Source organism: Glycine max, chromosome 11 (genome assembly GCF_000004515.6).
Source record: "Glycine max cultivar Williams 82 chromosome 11, Glycine_max_v4.0, whole genome shotgun sequence".
Classification (NCBI taxonomy): Eukaryota; Viridiplantae; Streptophyta; class Magnoliopsida; order Fabales; family Fabaceae; genus Glycine; species Glycine max.
Genome location: NC_038247.2, coordinates 39167069 through 39189680, shown reverse-complemented (window position 1 = coordinate 39189680; position 22612 = coordinate 39167069). Strand labels below are relative to the sequence as shown.

Sequence of the window (22612 nt, the reverse complement as noted above, 5' to 3'; positions counted from 1 at the left end):
TTATAAATTAAATAAAAATTATTAATCATTAAAAAGTTATTAATTCTAATATTATTTTTTATTGAATTTTTTAATAATTAATGATTTTAATTAATTTATAATTAACTTAATAATTTAATTAATCGTAATTATTTGTTAATAATCTTAGGAGAACTAAAATCATCAATTTATAAGATTAAAGGAATCAAATATTATAATTAAAACTCAGGAGGATCAAAATCATAAATTTAAGAAACTAATGAGACCAAAATTACAATTTAATCAAAAAATATTGTAAAATTTAGATCATTTTTAAAAATTTGTTATACAAAAGTTAATAAATTGTTTATCTAATAAAATTATGGAAACGCAACACGGCTAAGTTAAGGAGAATTATTTTTTATGCATTATATATGTAAAGTCCTACCTTCTTAACTAAGGATTTTGAATTATATTATAAACTTTAAATTTAATGTAGCTTTTGCGACCAACCTTTAGATATGCAATTTAAGAAAATTGCTTTAAAAAGTTTACACTCTAATTTACATAATTATGCATTAACAAATCATATCAATGATAGAATATTAAATCAAAAGGAATAACATCTTTATTTATATAAATTAGTTACAACAACTTGTTAAAAAAACTATGGTTGATGAACAATATTTACGCAAGTACTATATAATGTGTATATACAGATTCATGTTAATTGATGACTTGGGAACATGCCGCCACCTAGCTTATCACATTTTCATGAATGGTAAGTCAAGAACCACGTATATCAAGAGTCAACACAAGGACCCCACCCTCCCACTTATTATGTGGTGAGGCTAAGTCATTGTATTGTGTGTTTCCCATGAAAAGGTAAGCAGCACTGACGCCACCTTCCAAACTTGGATGACGCTATTATAGATGATGAGGAGAAGACCCAACAAACAAAACTAAAACGCCACGTCTCTTGTGTTTTTCATTCAATAATACACCTCTTGTCGGTGGCCGGTGGGTGAGAAGAACAGAGAAAGACCCTTCTATTTTTTATTTTTAAGTCTAAACAATATATACAAGCATGGAACAAGATCGAAGACTTGAGCTCATCGACCACGCAATTCAGGTCCAAGGTTCCCTCCATAACAATGATGCTCAATACCAAAATGCTCTTTCCCACCTTTTCTCTGTCTCTCAGGTACGTATCATCATTGTATATTTGCAATTCATGCATATTGATATAGTCGTGCAAAAACTAGTTCCAAATTTTATCCTTACATATGATGTTTGTTTATTATATATTTTATTTTAATATTAATGGTATGTGTTTTGAATGGTTGAGATTGGTTACACTCTAAGTGCTAAATTTAATGGCAGTTGAAAATGTTGAAAGGAGAAGAGATACTTGAGCAATTCGAGGCTTCTAGTTCTTCTGAGCCTGTGGCTTCTTTAACTCAGGAAACAGAAAGTGAAAAGGAGAATGGAAGGGAAGGTAAGGGAAGTAAGAATGATGAGATAATCAAAGAGCTGAAGAAGGTGAAGAGGCAGAACTTTGTGACTCATTGTCTTCTTTCGGTGATGATTGTCCTCAATGTGGCTTGGCAACTATCAGAGGTTTCTCTTATTTTGAAAGTCAAAGATGGACTAAGCCACTCTTTTAGATCCAAGAACCTGATGACAAAGAACACCCATCTGAATCTCCATCCCTTCCTTCCATGATCATTTCAAATATGTCTCATAATAAAAACTAGTGAAACTTGCCATTTTCTTGTGATGTTTGCTCTATTATTGTCAATTGGTTGAAAGTGATATGCCGAAGGAAATGGATTTGCACTTTCCCACTTCCTTGTACCTTTTGCAAGTGTTGACAGGTGTTGTCTTATTGTAGCACATTCATGAATCATGCATTATCATTGTATCCAATCTGCCATATTTTTTTCCAGTAGATTTAGACGAGAACTGATTAGGACCAAGACCTTCATGTCAACATCACTTGGTTTAGAATCTTAATACAATTCTACACGTAGTAAGAAAAATCCAAATTCCCTCAAAGTCAAATAGTGTTTGTATCTTTATTTTTATTTTTTAATTTACATAGCCTTATTATTCTGTGATTTTATATGAACCCTGACCAAAAGTTGAAAGGGAAAAGAGCGCTTGGGGTGACAATTTGGAAAATGTCCAATCCGCTATGTATCTTCACCGTAGTTTTCACCAAACTACTGTGAAGAGGACAGTACCTAGCTGACATTCCATTATTCTAATCCATAAGTAATTCTAGTGTTGTGCTCAGGTGTTGCATCCCATTATCCCAATTCATTGAATCCTCCCTCCCTGGCCTGCGCTTCTCTTTTACGAGTTTGAACTAGGAGAAAGCTGGGAAGGCAAGAATATTCAGCATTAACCACTGAGCAATGCAAATTTGATTTCACATCACTGATACATGCAACATTAGCTCTTCAGCACCTGGCAATGCATTCTCTTTTAAGGGAAGTAACTGCTTCTTTTCTTTTATTCACGGGGGGAATGGAAGAAGGTAGATTTGCTAGAGACTTGGAAATGACTGCTATTCATTTCCGTCATCTATAGGCATTCGATGTCCGGGGGAAGGATCAAGTAATTGTCTATAGTCAATTGATTGCTTCCAAAACCACTTAACCACTGTTATTTGAAAATTACCACATATATGGCGATTATAGTTTATGACTAAGCACAAATATTTCTGTACCGAAGGAAAAAGAAATTCGCTCCTTCTCCATCTTAGAAGGATAATCAAGCAATGGCTAGCTCACGACCATCAGTGAGAGAAAATCAACATTTAAATTTAGCCATAAAATCGAATACAAGATATGCATAAACAAACTTTAAGAGGTAAAATTAGCACGGGATGTTGGAAGCTAATATATAAAAAAATAAAAGTTTTCACCCTCCAATTTGCATCAATCTTTAACAATTTATCCATGAAAGCGTTTTGACCAATCGCAACAGGAAATTCTAAAACAGAAGAGGCACAATTATGCGTTCAACACGAACCAAAATGAACTCGTTAATTCTCAAATGCAAATGTCTGAAGCAAAACAGCTGTAGGCAAATGTCAACATACTCAGAGGTCTATCTTTCACGCATAGTTCAACCGGAATATGTCATTCAACACATAATAGCTTCCCTGTGGTGTTGGTATCAAATGGAACATCTGAGATCAACAAGTTTAGTCATCATGAATAATACAATAATAATTAATAACGACATAAATGAGGTAATTAATAGTAGATTAGCAAACAAACTAAAGCAGCCAAGATAAGAGACATTGATGATCAACTGACCATCAAGTTACATCGATGTTCCTATCTGAGCAATAATAATTGGCAATTGCAATCATATAAAAGAAGATCATTTACATAATCCAAAGACACGTGTCTACATAGATACTACGGAATTAAGATTTAGATTTAAGAGGAATTAAAAAGGAACAGTGCAAGACAGGATGAGTTAAAAAAAACATCATACAACCAAAATAAGTGTTAAGGAACATCGAGTTATATGTACTGTAGCCAAGACTCCAAGAGGAAAACCATTGGTAAAACAATTATTAAAACATACATACTTGGCTGAACTTGAGGGCGTGTTGTTCGCCGGCGAGCTGGAGGTTGCCGCTGACGAAGACGAGCATGGCGGCGTTGACGCCTGAGGGCTGAGAATCGACGGTGGTGATGGAGTGCTGGCACTGTTGGAAGGGAAGGGAGGTGAGTTTGGCGACGATGTTGTGGGAGCCCTGGATCTTCTGACCCTCGAAAGAGAGCATGGAACCTTCCTGGTAGAGATTGGCGAGATTGTTGCGGTTGGTGTCGAAGGTGGAGTAGTAGTGCTCCACGAATGCCTTTGCCAACGCGTCTGGATCCATGTCGCTTCTCGCTTCTCGCTTCACTCTCACGCACACCACCACCCTCTCCTCTCTCCAATAGGGCTTTTTAAACCCACCCACCTAATCTAATCTAATTAAAATTTGTTATACAATTCACTCCAATTTTCAATTTCCATCCAATCAAATTCAACATATACATAAAGTACTTGTTTAGTGGTTTGGATGGGATAAAACATGTGAATCTAATATCATAAATTTTAATCATATTTAATATTTGGTGCGCATCCTATAATTAAAATGTAGTAATACTAATACATTATATGATTTTTTTAAATTATAATTATTAGTCAAATATTTTTTTGAAGAAAAAAAATATATTTGAATAATAATTATTTATTTTTTAAATTAATAATATAAATTAAAAAATTTGTGTCAAAGTTATTTCAAATATATAAATAAGATAATGTGTTGATTAACAAATATTATATATATTGTATAAATTAATATATTACTATCTATTATATTTATTATATATACTACACATAAATATATATTTTATTTACATAAATATATCATAAAGCAATAAAAATAAGATAAGCAGCAAAATAATGCCTTATTAACGCAACAAATAATAAGATAAGATAATTATCCTATCCTAACCATGAAAGGACCCAAAAATGACACACACAAAAATGCCTACAAATACTCAACAATAGAGGTCATTATAAATTTGAAAGATTAAAGAATGTTGACTTATTAATGACACAGAGACTAATAATAAAACACCTGCAATTTGGATTTGTTTAGTAGCCTAAGTATAAACTAAAGGGAAGGGGTGAAGGAAGGAAGAGCAGAGAGGTCAACTAAAGGGGTAAATGTAAATTTAGCTCTTATAATTTATTTGTTTTTGTTATTTCCATCCCTTGTCACTAAAAACTAATGTGACTAAGAGAGGTAAACTAAAGGGATAAATGTAAGTTTAACTCTTATAATTTTTTTTGTTTTTGTCATTTCCGTCCTTGTCACTAAAAACTACTAATATGACTAATGGTTGTGGATGTTAACAAATTATTACATTAGCAAGTATGATGTCACCAATAAATATCATGCCGCAAGTGTCACATTATTAAGGAACTAAGAAAATATAATGAATAAAAGCAAAAATAATATAATTTACAAAGACAAATAATAAACAAAAAATTATAGAAACTATTGACAAAAAAAAAGTAACATATTTATAAGAAAAAAAAAGTATTTAAGATATTAAGGCTTAGCCTAATCTTTTTTTAACGTCTTGTTAACCTAAAGACCTAGTTACTAGTTACGTGACTTGTCCTATTTGAGTGTTTGATGCCTAGCAGATTGTCCGGTAGAATAATAAATGACCAAATCACACCCAAATTATCTATGACAAATAATTGTTTACTCTCCGAAAGAGCCTCCAACACTTTTCTTGGAATGTGTCTATGGCTGAACATTGAAAAGAAGTCACTACGTAAACCAAAATATACTAAGTTTTGCTACAACAAGAAAGGCTTTTAGAGGTCACAAATTCGTCAGCAATGCAAGGTTCAACATCGAGTGGCCGAATGACACCAGAACATTTAGTAACCAATGTCAAAGGGCTCCAAATATGTTTAGACATTAGCCCCCGTATAAGAACGAATTTCCACATCGCGCAAATTCTTGTTATACGAGTATAATATATTAGTATAACGGAGGCAACGAAGCTTGTAGCATATAACTACCATCATACTAGGGCCTAGTTTTGATGCCTGACACCCAGAACAGTTGTAAATTTGTTTTCACTGATTTCACAGCCTAGCAGTGTTGTTAATTTAGCAATCAAATTGTTGGTAATGGAAACAATAAATATGAAAACTATATTTACTTCCATCTAGAATACCTCATCAAGGATCCTCTATCAGCTTCTCCCCATAGCACAAACAAATATAAGAAAAAAACCACTCACACTCTGAATACAGAAAAGAACGGCAGTTTTATATCACCTTTTACCAAGGTGTTCCCAGGATGAGGCATTCATAACAAAACCAAAGTAATGTTTACATGTCTGAGAGCATGAAAAAACGTGAATCACTACAAACCCATATTATTTTTCATCTACTTTGTTACACCAGCAATGAACATTAGGATTACCTACAGCAACACCAAAGGCCTGCAAATTGCAAAAGAACTACAAGACTGGAGGGGGGAAATGGCAGGCCGTTGCTAGGCCATTGCTGTTAGAGATAGATGAGAAATCACACCACCGCAGTCAGGCATGGATGAAATGCAGTACCACATGCTATCCACTGTCGTTTTCTCCCACGTGGCACGACACACCCAGGAACCTTCAGCCATTCTTTCTTTGCTATGTTGTAAGTAACCAATCGGTTCATTTGTTTTGATCTCAAGGACAACATGAGCAAGCCTTTGTTCCCCAGGCAAGTCATTCTAACGTGCTTCCCATAAAAGTCCAAGCACCATATGTTTGGCATTCTGTCAACCTCCTTCCACAAGAGAGTCATTTTCTGCAACTCCCATATGCATACACAAGTGGCTGCATTCTTCGTGAGCAAACCCACAAGCATGACCTGGCCATCACACTCAGCCAGAGTGTGATCAGTCAGATGCAGTGGCGCTGGGATTATATATTGTTTCCAAACCCCAGTTGCCATATCATAGGAAACAATCCCGTCTGGGTCTGAACGCATGAAATAAAGTGTGCTGCCAATAGAGACAGCTTGAGACCTAAAGTTGAGCGACAATGGCAGCTTCATGCCCACAGGCATGTTTCCTGGACGACTCCAAGAATTTCTGACTGAGTCGTATACTTCATATTCTCCATCACAACCTACCCATACGATCTTGTAGCCTGAACCAGCAAAGTTTCCATTTGCCATCATCCCTACAGCAACACGAGACCAGACCTTGACTGATCGAGCTGGCAACTCCTTGAAGGATTGAGTCAGTGGGTTACAAACAAAGAAGTTTCGATGACCAATGTCAAGAAAGCAAACTAAGCCGCCAGAAGAAGCCACAGGTAAAACAATCAATTTTGTGGGCGGTGTTGATATAGTTGGATGATGCCATTTTTTCAAAGAAGGGTCGTACATGGCTCCCGAATTCACATTTTCATGGGTAATGGTGTAAAACCATGGATTTTCTTGTGTGACTTGAGTACAATGCTGAGAAAAACTTTGAGAATTCAGCATGGAATTCCACTGCCGGCAGACAGAACGGAAGCGGAAAAATGTGGAAATGGGAAGACGTGCAATCACAGCCTCAAATAAATCTTCAGGAAAATCTTTCCAAATTTCTTGTTCCATAACTTCAGTTGTACAAGATCTTCCAGATGATTTGCCCCTGCTTCTATCTCTTCGAGACTTCTTAGTAGGTGGAGGCTTTCCAGGCTCCGACATCCTGAAACTGCCAGACTTTCCAGCTGTCATTACAAGGCCACAGAAGTCATCTACAGAGTTATCTTCAATGTCAAGGGAGGTCGTCCATCTGTGAAAAGTATAAACAATTTCATAAATCATATCCTCCCTGACATTAAGTGGAAGTTGAACCAACATTCCTACAAAGATCAGCAGTATTCACAGATAAAAAAGTGTAATTGAAAAGCAAATCACATAACCATTCAACTAAAATACAAATTGATATTATAGACCAAATTCAGACTGAGCCCACTAAAATTATAAAAACTTCGTACCCCATTGCCCAGAGGCTCTTCGCTATGCGAAGGTATGGGGGAGGGATATTGCACATACAAATAGCCTGGGACTGCAGGGGTAGTACACAAATTTGAAATTTCTTGATTTGTCAGAGTACCAATCTCACTAAAAAAAAGTTATATATGCAGTAGCAAAAATGAAACTTGATCTTTGACTACAGGATCAAGACTATATATACCAAGGGAAATTGCATGTAAGTTTAAAAGATACAAGTAAATAGTAGGTGAGATGAAACAATATATTTAAAGGATCAAGAGGATTCAAAAGAAGCATCAATTCAAGCAAGTGTTTCATAAATTTGAACAAGCAAAACTGCCCTACAGTACATACCTGAATGTGTATAAAACAATAATTAATTTACGACATGACAGTCGGATACACTAGACGACTCCACTTAGGTCATGTTTGAATAAATTTCTCCATAAATAGTTATAGGAGAAGAAAATAACAAGGTAAAATGAATTAAACTTTTCTCATAGGTTAAAATCAACTTATGCACTTCAACTTCTATAAATTTTCTCTCATCTACCTTCTCCAAAAGCTGAGGTACATAAATTGTTTTATTTTATAAGCAAAAGTTTTATTGATAAGAACATCAATTGATTTTAACTTATTGAAGAAGTTTGATTCATTTTGCTTTTTATTTATTTTCCTAAAAGTGCTTATTGGGAAGTTTATCCAAAGAAAGCCTTAAATAACAACAACAACAACAACAACAATAGTTTTATCCAATTAGGTAAAGTCGGCTACATGGATCGCACAAAGCCATTGGACTCAGTTAAAAACCAAATTCTCAAAAGAGCCCTAGGTGCCAAAGCAGACATTTTCAAAACCATAATTGTAAAAGAATTGCAATTTCACATCACTATATTTAGTGTTATTGTAGCAGATATCTATATTCTCTAGCATCTAGGGTTTTAGGCAAGTAAACAAACAGTGCTTCTCAAGAATCCCATATGTTGGCATGTTCCTTTTAGGCAAGTAAACAAACAGTGCTTCTCAAGTAAATCAATTTCTACTAATTATGGTGCCTCTAAGGCTCTAATTATGCTCTGAAAAAAAGTCGATTAAACCTGATGGTAAGGTTATAACATACAAGTAATAACCCTCACAGTTGTCGCCACTTCATTACCACATCCATTTTTCTGATGATATGCATTCTCAGGTCAGGAGTTACTAACTAAAGCTTATCTATTTAACTTTAGTTTGTCATACCAACAAATTGGAAAAAAAAAATGGTCCATCAGCTATATTTCCATCAGAAAAATTCAAATTATTAGTGTTCCAAAGAAACATAATTAAAAAAAAAAAAAAAAGTTTCAAATGGAAATCCAAGCAACAGTCTAGCTTTTTCTCTTATTCCTTTTCCTACTTTCTTAACACCAACGGACTTGAATTTTTCAAAAAAGTTTGCTAAAAGTTCCACTCAGATATATCTACTTGACCAATAAGGAATGTGAGTGAGGTGTGAATTGGCACTACAAAACCCTCCTTCGTGTGATACTATGACACAGAAACAATGCACAAAATCCAGAAAAATGCTGCTTATCCCATAATGACTAGCAGGAAACACACTAGAAACAATAGATGTTCAAATATTAAAATATCCAATAGTTAAACCCAACAATCAAGTAATCTGGCTGTGATCTTTGCATGGATTGCTTACTGCTAATATTGCCAAGTATGATATGCAGTTCATTAAGGCCTTGTTTGGATAAACTTTTTCATAAGAACTTAGAGCATATGAAAATAGGAACGAAAAATGAAATAAGCTTTTCACTTAAGCTAAAACTAACCTACGCATAAGCTAATTTCTAGAATCTCTGTCATTTAGCTTATCGAAAAACTCATTTTAACTTATGCAAGTATATATTCTTTTCTCTTTGTTATTAGTCAAAGAAAGGGTTTAATGGGAGAAGATTGTATTGTATGCTTGTATTATCCTCCTAGCATGTCTCCTAGATCTCTCTAAATAATTACTTGCATACATATATGCGTGCGTGCGTGCGCAAGAGAGAAAAATAAATAATATATAAAAATAAAAATAAAAACTAATTGGCATCCAGTGCAGCTCTTCCCCTTTGTCTTTTGTCATGTGAAAAAACTGCTCCAAACCCAAACACTACCCCAAAAACAAAGGAAGTTTTCAACCAATAGAAAACAAGGAACAATGCAAGAATGTAAAATTTAATCTGAAAATCGCACTTTACATACTTTTCTTTATAACAACAAAAGAGTTTATAGAAGAAGAAAAAGAAAGCAAGAGCAAGGAACATGAAATGTGTGAGGATTACGTAGAAACTGCAGACAGGGAGAAAGATTAGAGAGCGTAGGAACTGTTGGAATTTAGGGTAGGGTTACGTTTGTGTTGGAATGAGAATCAAAATGAAAAATTAGAGTGAAAGTAGTTAATTCCGACACTAACACATTGGAGAGCAGAAAGGACCTAACTTACCTACCTAACCGGTTAATTCACTTCAAAGATTAACAAGAAGAATAATATATATAAATCAAAACAAAAAAAGAAGGAAAAAGACCCTGCTGGGCCAAAAAAAGAGGGGGGGGCTAGAAGGCGAATAGATCTAAGAGAGAGAGAGGGGACCTGGGGTGTTGTTGTTGAAAGATGAGAGAAGATTGAGAGTGGTAAGTGTCAAAGAGGTGTTGAAGCTGAGCAATGAGCTGCTTCAGCATGGCCAGCCCTTCCATGCCTGATTCCTGCTCCTCCTGTTTTCTCTCTCTTATCCTTCTCTCCCTAATTCCCTATTCTTACCCACTCTTGTTTTTCCACGTTGCCACCCACGCAACTAACATGCTTATTATGCTTCTACACCCGTGCGCTTCTTTTCTTTTCTTTTTTATAACAATAGAATCCTCATTCAATATGGGATGCCATTTTCCCTTCTTTTTTTTTTTCTTTCTCTCTTCTCTTTTCTTAACCCATCCCTGTTAAATCCTTTCCCCCTCTCTTCCAAACACTTCTTTTTCATTCTTACTTTTAAACCATTATTGAACTATAAAATAGAGTTAAGTTATGGAAGAAAAAAAATTATTACACACCTTTAATTTAAAAACTAGCCTTCGAGTATGTTGGATGGAGGTGATGTTTTGATGCATAGAATAGTAATTGAAAAAAATGGAGAATATTACCTGAAAAGATTCAGACAATCAAGTTAATTAGAGTCTGAATGTTAATTGGTGATTTTGGAATTACGTGTCATGAAGTGCATAATGATATATGCTTATATAGTCTTCTTCTTGATAATTAACTTCTTAGACATGAGATCAATCTTTTTCTTCTTAGGGTTGATAAATTCTTTGAATTTGTAATTTCTATTGCGGTTGAAGACTATCATTGAGGTTGGTGAAAGTTTCACCAGACCTTCTTAGTGTCTCCTTCTTAAGTTGGGATAATTAGGCCTTAATTGGTTTTGTGCCACAACAAATATTAACAAATAAATGAGAAATTCTTATCGGGTCTGGTGTCTCGTGTTAATAATATATGTTTGATATAAGTGGTGACTCAAATTGGTTGTTATGTGATGAAAAATTATTACATAATGTATCTTCACATCACATTGAGTGTTGTTAATTTTTATATGTCACATAAAGATTTTTTAAGACCATAAAAACTAGCAATGAACACAAATTGGACCAACTCAAAAAAAATTAACTTGACCCAATTCATATTAACTTGATTTGGTTAAATTCATGAATCAAGTTGGGTCATGCAATAAGCAACCTAATCAATCTAAATCGAGTTACTGGTTTGATTATGCAGACTCGAAACCCTATCCAACTTAATTAGTTAATATGTTAAGATAATTCTATATTTTCAATATGATAAATTACTAAGACATGAAGAGCCAAAGTGAATTTTCTGTATTGTTTATTTTCTTTACAATTAACACATGAATGATGTCTAAGATTGAATGATATTTCTCTTCTTTTGTTTCTCCCCCAAATTTTTAGTTTTTTTCACTTTCTATCAAGTAATCCAAGATTTGACTTGATTTGATCAAACAAAATCAAGTGGAGTCATTTGGGTTGAAATCAAAGAAAAAGAAAAAAATAACCCAACTTGATTCTTTTTAATAGAACCCCACTTAACTTAACTTATGCTTCTTCACCCAATTCAATTTTAGTTCTTGCTTAAATCCAATCCAAATTGAATCATGCCTAACCCTAATCAACATGTCATGGTCACAAAAAATATATTAATTTTTTCCAATGTGACCAGGAAAGTTGTGAAAATGAAATGGGAAAAAATTGAATACAAGTTCAGAATTTTTCTTTTTGGCATGCTACTTTTCTAGTTAGAAAAATGTTTTAAGCTTTTTTCATGCCATGACATTGTTTTTAGTACACATTAAATTTAAGGGAGTAAATGGCTCATCAATCTAAGATAGCTGGAGTTTTCGAGTTTAAGGAATACTTGCAAGAATATTAACACTTATGATTCATCTCATCTCAAAAAAATGAGTAAAGACTCAAAGGCTCAAACTCTTAAAGTTTCATATTATCTCAATGTGATCCTTTTATTTATTTATTTATTTATTTTTTACTGGAATCCAATGTGATCCTATACATATATAGATTGGATTTCCCTAAAGGAAAGTATCTTATGAGCTACATAAATTAGAAGAAAGGATTTGGATCTTGTCTTGATATTAAGGAAAAAGATATAATGATGTTAAAAAGAAAATTTTATTAGGTGTAATTGCATTTTTTACCTGCTAGGCCTCATTGATGCAATTAAAACTTAAATGAATAAAATCACATAATAAAAAACTAAAATCACTTAAAACTTAGAAGACAAAATTCACGCAATTGATAAACATGTGCTGCTTCCATCATTTTTGTATTAATAAAAAACTAATTCTTTTATTAAATTTATTTAATTTTAAACTCAAATAATTAACTATATTCTTTTATATTTGTCAGTTAATTTTTTAACTAAATAGTTTTAATTTAATCAACTAGCTTATAATTTTTTTATCTTTTGGCTTCTTAACTTATAAGTTTAAGTTATTTTATAAGTTTAATTTTACCGAAGATTCCCTACACTTAAACCATAACAATATATCTTAAGTAACACTATGGTAAAGGAACACAAAAAGTTAGGATTTATTTTGATAAAATTATTGTTATTGAATAAAACGAAGTGGGGGCTACTCACTTATATGTAAGCCCCTAAAGTTTAAGGATTTTGACTTTGAGAGTGAGAGAGAGAGAACATGCACATTAACTCGATTCTTATTAAAATAATGATGAAAATGATGAATATCTAATTTGTTAAATATTTTAAATGAAGATATATTTAAAATTCAACAATAATGCCTAACCATCCATGATTACGTCTTCTTCCTTTTTAAAATAAAAAAGGTAATGCACGGCATATATTTGCATTGGGAAGCAATGGCCAGCATTAATTCAACTTGAACATGAAAAAATTAGAGTAAATTACAATAATTTTTCTTGAGATATGTAATATTTATATGTCTCTCATTCTTTTTTTTTGACATTACCCAAAATTTTTTAACTTTTGTGATCCCATTACATTTGTATCTCTATGATTAATGGCGTTAATTCTATTTATGTTTTAGATCACGTGATAAACACATGATTTTTATTAACATTTTAATCTTAAAATTATTTCCATCTTTTTCTTTCATTTAAAAAGTTTATCTTTGACACATCATTATTGAATCTTTACAAGCCAAAGTTGTTATTAAGTATAATGAAATTGATGCTAGTTTATTTTCGTGGATTAATATTTATGGTGTTGATTTTCTTTTTCGTTTTTTATGATGTTCAAATGTTCTACTACATTTCTTTTTCACATTCCAACCAGTGAGAGGGAATAGGGGTATGGGGTATAATTTTTGTTAAACAAAGGGAAATATATGTATTATTTGTAAAAAAAAAAAAATGAGGTGCATGCATAATATTATTATAATTTCAGGGAGTGCATGTGTATGATTTTTAAAACATAAGGGGCTTATCTATCACCGCTGCAGATGAGAACACGCCTTGCACAACAACTGTGGAATAAAAACGTGCCTAGCACCATTGCAGAGGAAAAAACACAACACAGCGTGACGACGATGAACACAAAAGGTAGAACGGTGATGAACATGACTCCCCTTTGGTTGTGGGGAGAAGAAGAAACAAGACCTAGCACAATTCTACCTTTTCTCTAATTGGGTCACTAAAAAATTAGACACAATTTTAGTTTTTCCTAAAAATGAAATAAAATTATTGTAAATATCTTTTAATTTTCAAATGACAACTTATCAGTGAAGGGTATTAATACAATGATTTTAAAAGAAGAAAGAGACATTTGTAAATAGAGCAAACTTTATGGGAGATTTCTGTAATTTAATAAAAAATGTATGTTATTTTTATTGGGTAAGACAACAAATAGCGTGTATGTGAGATTAATTTCAGGTTGGGCATCATTTTACTGAATTCCAAATTCCTTCATACACTAATAAACGGCAACATTTATCATTAGCCATTTCTTCATAGGTATTTTTTTGTCAGCGTAAATTAAACATTTAATATAAGTATTGGAAATTTATACAAACAATACGATATATATTGTATTAATATATAAATTGGATATATAAAATGAGGACAGATATTTTCAATTCATCAAATGTTAATATATTACATCCTAATATTAGTATAAACTTTTAAAATTTATATTAAAAGATTATTTTTTTATAAATAAAAATAATATTAACGAAAATAATTGTAATGCTTGATAATTTTTGTTTATTATTAAATGAAAATTTATTTTGTTCGTAATATGAATATATACGAACGCCTGAGAAGATAAGTATGTATTTGTAGTTTAAAATTATTGATCATAGCATTTAACACAAGTGTCCTTATTATACGCATTGCTTAAATTTGAATAAAAAAAAATTATACTTGTTCAAACTAAATTTTTATTTCAGACTATAAATAGTACATTTAGATAAAATAAGCCTTAAAAATTGCGTGAAACTTATGAAACAAGTACATGCATGCAACTATTTTTCAAACGTATATATTTTGATAATTTCATTCCCTAAAAAGTAAGCTTATATCTAAATACTAAATGAGTTAGATACTGTTGTAGTTAATAACTGAATACTCCAGCAACTTTTAAGTAAAAAATAAATAATTTTTATTACAGTGAATTTGATTTTTTTTTTTTAACACTTGGCAGTTTCTTAATCCTGCACTGCCATTCATTACCCAACCCACTTTAATTTTCAAACTATTATTTATGACTTGGTAAAACTTAGCTGATAAAGACTCATGAGCACCGTGTCCCATGGGTTAGTGCTTCCATAATTCACTTTGGAATCAACGGACCAAATTGTGTGTCATGCATCCTTGTGGCCCCTTCTTCAACACACACCGCATGATTGTCATCACAGTCTTTTTCTCCCTCTATGATGGGTTTTTCGGGTTGACGGAAATACCCCTCCAAAGCAATATTCGAGTTGTTGTTTAGCAAACAAATTACTAATAATATTGCTAAAGTGCACTTAAAATATTTTTTTAATTCAAAATATGATAATAAGATCTCGAGTTTAGTATTTAGAAATATAGTTACATTAATAATTTGAAAATAAATTTTTTATCCTTCATAGTCTTTTATATTTGACTTAAATTAGTCAAATGTCTTATATAATATTAAGAAATCAATGATCTTAAAAATAAAAATAAAAATTATCGAATCACTTTTCATAATTGCAATGAGTTAAGGTAGCCCCCCTACTGCTCAGCATTAACAACCCCCCCCCCCCCCCCCCCCCCCAAAAAAAAAAAAAAGCCCCTACTGGTCAGAATTTTGAGTGCTATGCTCTCATTTTTGGCGGTCATATGAAAACTACTATATATATGATGATGCTTCACTCTCAAATTGCAATAAGATAACAGTATTTTTTTTTCCTCTAATAATACTCTTATTTGTTACTAGTATCCAATCTAAATACTTAAATGAATTCATAATTAATTTTTTTAATAAAATTAACTATATGAAATAGAAGTAGATGCATATTTGTAGAGTAGAAGCTCTAAGCTAGCCCGCAATTGAAGCATTATGCAATAGACTATGCATCAAAATCCAACAACCTGAAAGGCGGAAACCGGTGGTGAATGGAAATGCATGTTGAAAATAAAGGGAAAAGTATTTGGGAATATGATTTGCAAATTAAGGAAAAGAATTGGGAGAATTTGATTGGGAGGTTCGTGGTGAAAGAGAGTTTGGACTTAGGGCAACGGGGTTAGGGGAGTTCTTTTGAATTTGAATTGAACCGAATGATTACCAAAGGGAAATGAGATGCATATTTTGCGGTGGGTAATGATTTCGTTTTGTCTAGGGAAAGGTAGAGAGACATTTGGTTATATATTTTAGTTGGTTTTGGTTTGGTGGGTATATAATGTAATGTATCATTACTCACTGCTCATCATCATCATGCATGGATTCCCCTTCTTTTACGTGTGCATCCATCCGTTAAGTGTGCCTTTCACTTTGCATTTTCATCTTATTCATCCTTCTTCCCCCTATGCGTTATACAACTTAGCGCATGTATTTTCAGGTGAAAAAATTGTTTTTAAGGTAAAAATAGTTTTATTAAAAAATCAAAACTCTTATTTTTATTTTTATTCATCGAATTTGTATTAAGACTCATGCACAACATTTCTAATTTCAATCTAAACATGTATACATCACACTAACTTCCTTTCTTCCTTCCTTTCTCGTGCCTTCATATTCATTATTCCACAATCTCCTCCCTAAGATAAATTGCTAATTAAACATGTCTTTTCTAACGCATATTTGATCATGAGATTAACAATTATGTAAGGTTAGTGTAAAAAATTTATAACATGAATCAATTAAAAATTATTATTGATATCATTTTAAAATATTTATTATAAAAATTAACAAATGATATAAAATAATTTATGATTCATAATAATGTAAAATTATTCTATGCATAACTTATTTTCTTTTTTATTTATTTATTAATTTGTATTAAAAATTACATAATTATAAGACTAGTTTAAAATTCACGATAAAACTGTAGTTTTTAATAAATTTTAGTTAATAATAAAAAAAATGTGCATAACTGGTATTTATAAAAAAAAGTTAATAAATACTAGGTGCGTGCATGTGTAAAAGATATATGAATATGATTCATTGGAGTTTGAATAATCCGATTGATAGTTTGAAAAACACAACCAAATTGCAATTCTTTTAATATTGAATATACGCATCAACAAAATGCACCGACATGACATAATTTCGTGTAGGCAATTGAAAAACTTACAGAAAAAAAAAATAGTTGGGAAAGGATTTATTCAAAATTTTGTAGCTTGTTCAAGTTTCAATATCATTGCACATATACATTGTATGTGACAAGTCATTCCCACGGGTTATATTCTCATTTTGAGTCTCATATGTAGTTCTGCTTTGGCAGTTGTTTGGGGCACCAGTAATTCGGGTGAAAGGGCAAAAATATCCTTCACCCTTTTCATATAAAATCAGCACAGTGACTCGTCCGTACGAGTCATTGTGCTTACAACATTTCGCTTCTCCTTCCTTCTCCAGGTTTACCTTCTTTTCCCTATGTCTTCTTCGTCCTTTGTCTTCTTCCTCCGTCTTCTTCGTCCTTTGTCTTCTTCTTCGTTCTTCTTTTGACTTATTTTTTGTTCTTCTTCCTTTTTCGTAGGACCTCTCCATTGCTTCATTGCTGATGCTTCTTCTTGGTTGGTGGTTCTTCTTCGTCGTTGTTGCATCTTCTTTGTTTCTGTCTCCTTCGAGGTAAGTGTTTAGGTTTTCGTTTGAATTTCTGCAGTTGTTGATGATGTATTTTGTTGGTTGTTGTTTGTTGTTTGTTGTTGATGTTCATTGCGCTTTGTCTCTTCTGTATGTTGCTTGTTGGTGCTTGTTCTTCTTCGTTGCTGCATCTTCTTCTTCTTCATTTTTGTATTGTTCTTGGTTGATGATGTATTCTGTATGTGAAAAACACATACGGATTGACAATCTGTATGAGCCATACAAATTGCTGATCCGTATGTGTTTTTTTTTTTTAAATTGATATTTTGTCTGTGGAAAACCCATACGAATTGACAATCCTTATGAGTCATACGGATTGTTGATCCGTATGAGCCAGTATGGGTTTTTTTTTACTAAGAAATGTTTATTATTCAGTTTATCTAAGAAATGTTTATGTTAGTTAGTAGTAGGATTAGATTACAGTTTAGATTAGATTGGATTTTTAAAACAAACATTAGATTTGAGAAAGAAAAATTAGATTAGAAACATGAAAATGTTAGTAGAACAAAAATACTAAAATATTATTTTGTCAAATATATTTTAGAATGTCATGCTCTCGTCCGTCGCCATCACGTTGGATTAAAATTAATCATTGGAAAATATTTTTTGTCAAATATACTGAATTAAAATTAATCATTCAAATATTTTTTGAATCAATTTGTTTTATCATTGCAAAAAAAATTTTATTTATGGTTTTTTTATTACAAAAAAAAAATTCTAATCCCTATCACAAAAAAAATGGCCGGTATCTCAAAATTTTTTTTACACTTCTCTCCTTTTTTTACGATGGAAATCGACCAAAATTCACCGTATACTCCTCACAAACACACGTACACCACCGGAGACCAGATATGCTTCCAAACCGCCCTTAACGGAAGCAACTTACACTAAGTGACAAAAATTTTGCAAAAAAAAAGATGGCGCTACAAAAATGAAAAATTGAACCTGCTATTTATAATCGAAAATATCATAAGGGTATTTTTGGCATTTTTGGAAATTGCAGGGTGCCCCAGCAAAAATGCTGGTGCCCGAAGCAATTCCCTTCTGCTTTTTGCTTCAATTTTAGGTCATATTCTTCACGATCCAGTGCTCTTTTGGTACTTCAAATGATGAGCCCATTTTCAAGTACTGAAATTGAAGCCCATCATTTCAACCACAAAAACAAAGAGCCCATTATAGATTTTTATTCGGCCAAGGAAACGAGGCTTGCAAAAATGGCCCAAATTAAAACAAAACTAACTGCAAAACAATGAATATTATGCACACCTACATAAAGTATTGGCTAGTCAAATTCTCACTTGTGCATAACTAATAATCTAAATAGATACAAGAATATCTTGAGTTATCAAACAACTACTTGTAGAAAGGAATTTCCGACAATTGTTAGTAACACTTCCTCTGGATTCAAATTGATTTGGAAGTCCTAATTTTTCCGGATAAAGATATGAAGAGAGCCATGGGCTCATGTTCACCACAAAAATTTCAAAGTGTCAAGAAGTACTTGAGAAAATTATACATCATATATGGTGTGTCACGTCATAGTTTTTGCTCAACATAAGCAAGCCACTATATAGTTATCTGATCATAGCTACAAAAACTATAGTGGATGTCTTCAAAACTTTGGAACATGGATTTTCTTTTTCTTTGACATGGAAGCCATGACTGATTAAATATAAGCATTTGAAGTATTGCATTGCATTGCAGAATAGCTGTTGTACTGTTAAGGATTCACCAATACACGTGACATGTTATCGACACTCTGATGTACACGTCAACTTTATTATAGGAGCATGGACGATGTGTCCTTAGGAATCAGACTTCCAACTGACAAGTTATCTCTAACCACTTATTTTTTGAATATATTGTCATCTCTTTATCTATTAGAAGATATTCAATTATCTACAAAGTTACGCATGACTCGTAAGTAACAATTATCTACTAACTTTTGTCTTTAAGCTATACATTATCTCTAACCTTATTTACAAGTCACCTTTATTTAGAGACTATTATCTACAAGCCTGTAATTATTTTCATACATTCTCATTTACTCTCCTTATATACTCACTTAAGTGTTAGAGTCCTTTATTTTTTAAATTTTTCCTCTTGTCCTCCTAACAAAGGCTACTCTCAGTCCAACGATATGTGAAGTCCACCTTAACCACGTTTACGTGTTCCAACTTTAAATTTTAGTAAGTACAACGATTAAGTTAAGAAAGAAATTAGTGATCGAACAAGATGAAACATGCAGTATATGAGAATGTCAAAATGTGAAGATAGACCTGACACAACAAAATCTGGTGGGAAATCTAAGGGACTAAGCCCCACACTAAACTTAGCTATTCAGGTTGAATCCCTTTAATTAATTAATTACCATATGCATGCATATTTGTAGCATCACATTGGGAATATGATGTGCCACCATCAACAACAAAATAAAGTGGCGTGGCCGGTGGGGATGCACGGGAAGATTCCTCTTAAGGGAATTTCTCAAATGTGTTAATCACAAATTCACAAATAAGGTCACTTATATGCATCAGCATTGAATAGTGCCGCCCTTTCAATGATATGATTCTTATTCCATCGTGACAGTAATAAGATGCATGGTGGATGGGTTTCATCTCAGTGACCTCAAAACTGCATGCATGCCATTCTCACTACAACTGCACAATAAGCAAATTCTCTAAACTAGTAACTACTAATTGAACAGGAAATTCGATCTCTGCACTTTGTGTTCAGTTTTTGCACTTTGTATTTTGATTTAGTTCTCTTACTTTTGGCTGGTATGATAAAAATTTGACAAGTGATTAGTAGTTTAAATATATGAATTGTAAGATGAAAGTGTGACAAGTGTAAGGGTCTATTTGAATAATTTTTTCGGTATTTATAAGAAAAAATATATTTTCTTATAAATTAAATTTATCTTATGCATTTTTTTTAGCACAAGTTAAAAATCAATTTTTAAAGAAGCTAATACGATAAAATTTATACAAATTAAAAATTTATTTTACTTTGTGTTCTTACTAAATTCTAAAATACTCTTTAGACCAATCTTTCACCAGCGATCTCTTATTTAATATGTCAAGCTCCTCGATAATGGAGTGATACCTGAAAAGATACTCCGCTCCAATTAACAAATGAATAAAAAGTTATAACATAATTATAATATCTCGTTATTTATGCACTCCTTTATTTATAATGAGATATTTTCTTAATTAATGGAATAGGTGGTTATCTCTTTAGCAAGTAAATAGACAGATAAGTGATAATCATTATCAGCTAATGTATCTCAAATATATGAATTATAATCTTAACCATGTATATATGGTAGAAAGCATCGTTGTTACCGTACAAACATTATTGCCTTGAAGTGTTCATATGTAAAAGGTAAGGAAAACAATCAACAAAATCAACTTTATCTAATTATCTTCATCTTCAATCATTCGGATAAGATTGAATTAAACTCAATATACTTTCACGATCCACAATAATAGAACTAAATTCAAGATAAGATTGAATATGTCGTACCTACAATCATTTGGATTGTATACAAACGCTTTTAAGATAAAAGCTTGTTTGTGAGGATCATAGTCTTTTGTATATACAAAATCTAATTTTTATATATCACTTGCAGCAATAATTTTATTATGTATTTATGTATACCTCACAAAAAGTCTCCTTAAACAAGCAAAATTTAATTATCGAAAGTGCCAACTGCCAACTCATTCACGCTCATTAGACATGGAAGCTGATTTCTTCGACTTCTCTTCTGCCGTTTTCCTTAATCCTCCATTCTAGGTAAGAATGACCTTCATTTGGATTTACCAAATAGAAAAACTAAATTTGCAATTAAACTTCTCAATATCAAACTTTGTAATAATAGACATCTTAAATTCTTAATTCATCAAATGGCTTGGATACAACTTGTTACCTTACGTGAAAGTAGATAAGAAATTATAAGATTGACTTGGTTGAAGAAGAACAAAAAAGTTTAAAAATTAAAATTTATCTCACTAAAAAATTAATAATTAATATTGTTTAAAACGGTTAATATATTAATTCCAGGGTATGCGAAACTACATGATCAAATTTATTGGAAAACCAAAGAGACAAATAGAATGAAAACAACACAACTTCAACCAGAGATAAGTTTTTGGACCATTTAAAGACTTGTGGCTCAAAAGCGAAACAAAGTTAATTTTGACCATTGAAATTCAAATATTCAATAGTAAAAAAATGCTCAAGAATTTGAGCCACCCAACACACAAATATTTAATAAACTTAATATAGAAAGTAAAATGAAAAAAAAAACTTACTCCCAAAAGAATAAAACTCTTTATTTGAAGGGAGAAACACAATAAAAACAAAATGAAGAGAAAATAGATTAAAGTGAAAAAGTATTTTTCTCTTTAATTATTTAAAAATAAAATTAGAATATTTTTTTTGTGTTTAATCGAAATAAAAAGTAATAAGATAGAAAATATATTCATATTAAATATTTTTATTTCATTTTAAAATAATATAAATGGATAAATTTATTTTAAAAAATTTATCTTCCTCTGTTTTTTTATTTCCATTTTGTGAGAAGATAAAAAAAATATTTATGTGGGATATTTGGTTTTTTCAATTAAATAAGAAAAAAATAATTTCTCATTTATTTCCATCCAAATTTTCTTATTCTATTTTTTGTCGAATCAAATAAATTAAGAAATTGCTTAAAAATTCTGATTTTGACCACGCTATATATGATATGAGTGAGGTTGCCCACTTTTGGTTTCTTCTTGATCACTTTAATCGATTGGTCCCATTCCATGGTGAAACTAAGGATACATATCATGCAAAATTAGCCACAACTCTAATAAGCAATAGCTGATTACTGATATTCTTTAAACGATTAGTTACTAGCTAGGACCTATATAGGGACATACATACCTACAACGGTTCAACTTGATGAATAGTTATTTGACATAGGTTATTATTATGCACTTAATGAAATATTAATAAGTCGATATCTCGCAGGTGCAGAGGAGATGATTAAGCTTAGAGACATCGCCAAAAGTGCTCATGTGAACCTCTTGCTTTAATCATGCATACATAGATCTTACAATGTTTGTTTATATATTTCTATAATAATTACTGGAATTGATGAGCTGACTAGGCCACTCAATGCCAACCTTTGCTTGCACAATCTTGTAAAAAGTTTGTTTCAAATCT

At 31.9% G+C, this 22612-nt stretch overlaps 3 protein-coding genes across 4 annotated transcripts; 1 reads left to right on the top strand and 2 right to left on the bottom strand.

The window, feature by feature from the left end:
- The first annotated feature begins 571 nt into the window (after nt 1-571).
- On the top strand, nt 572-1887 carry LOC100788444 (uncharacterized). The gene is made up of 2 exons (XM_006591383.4): nt 572-1162; nt 1342-1887. Exons 1-2 carry the CDS (start codon nt 1046-1048, stop codon nt 1681-1683), a joined length of 459 nt encoding a protein of 152 aa, XP_006591446.1. The 5' UTR covers nt 572-1045; the 3' UTR covers nt 1684-1887.
- A 982-nt stretch (nt 1888-2869) lies between these two features.
- Nucleotides 2870-4091, bottom strand: LOC100500395 (nuclear transport factor 2B). Of its 2 annotated transcripts, none has more exons than XM_003538494.5 (2): nt 3569-4091; nt 2870-3157 (listed from the first exon to the last, which is right to left on the bottom strand). In XM_003538494.5, the coding sequence occupies exons 1-2, from the start codon at nt 3863-3865 to the stop codon at nt 3083-3085; spliced, it is 372 nt and encodes a 123-aa protein (XP_003538542.1). In that variant the 5' UTR covers nt 3866-4091; the 3' UTR covers nt 2870-3082. The 2 variants fall into 2 exon arrangements, with proteins under 2 accessions (XP_003538542.1, XP_040862902.1); XM_041006968.1 differs by having other exon boundaries at nt 2870-3130; nt 3569-3991.
- A 1733-nt stretch (nt 4092-5824) lies between these two features.
- On the bottom strand, nt 5825-10518 carry LOC100795488 (F-box only protein 6). The gene is made up of 2 exons (XM_006591384.4): nt 10166-10518; nt 5825-7336 (listed from the first exon to the last, which is right to left on the bottom strand). Exons 1-2 carry the CDS (start codon nt 10267-10269, stop codon nt 6088-6090), a joined length of 1353 nt encoding a protein of 450 aa, XP_006591447.1. The 5' UTR covers nt 10270-10518; the 3' UTR covers nt 5825-6087.
- Nucleotides 10519-22612: the final 12094 nt, after the last annotated feature.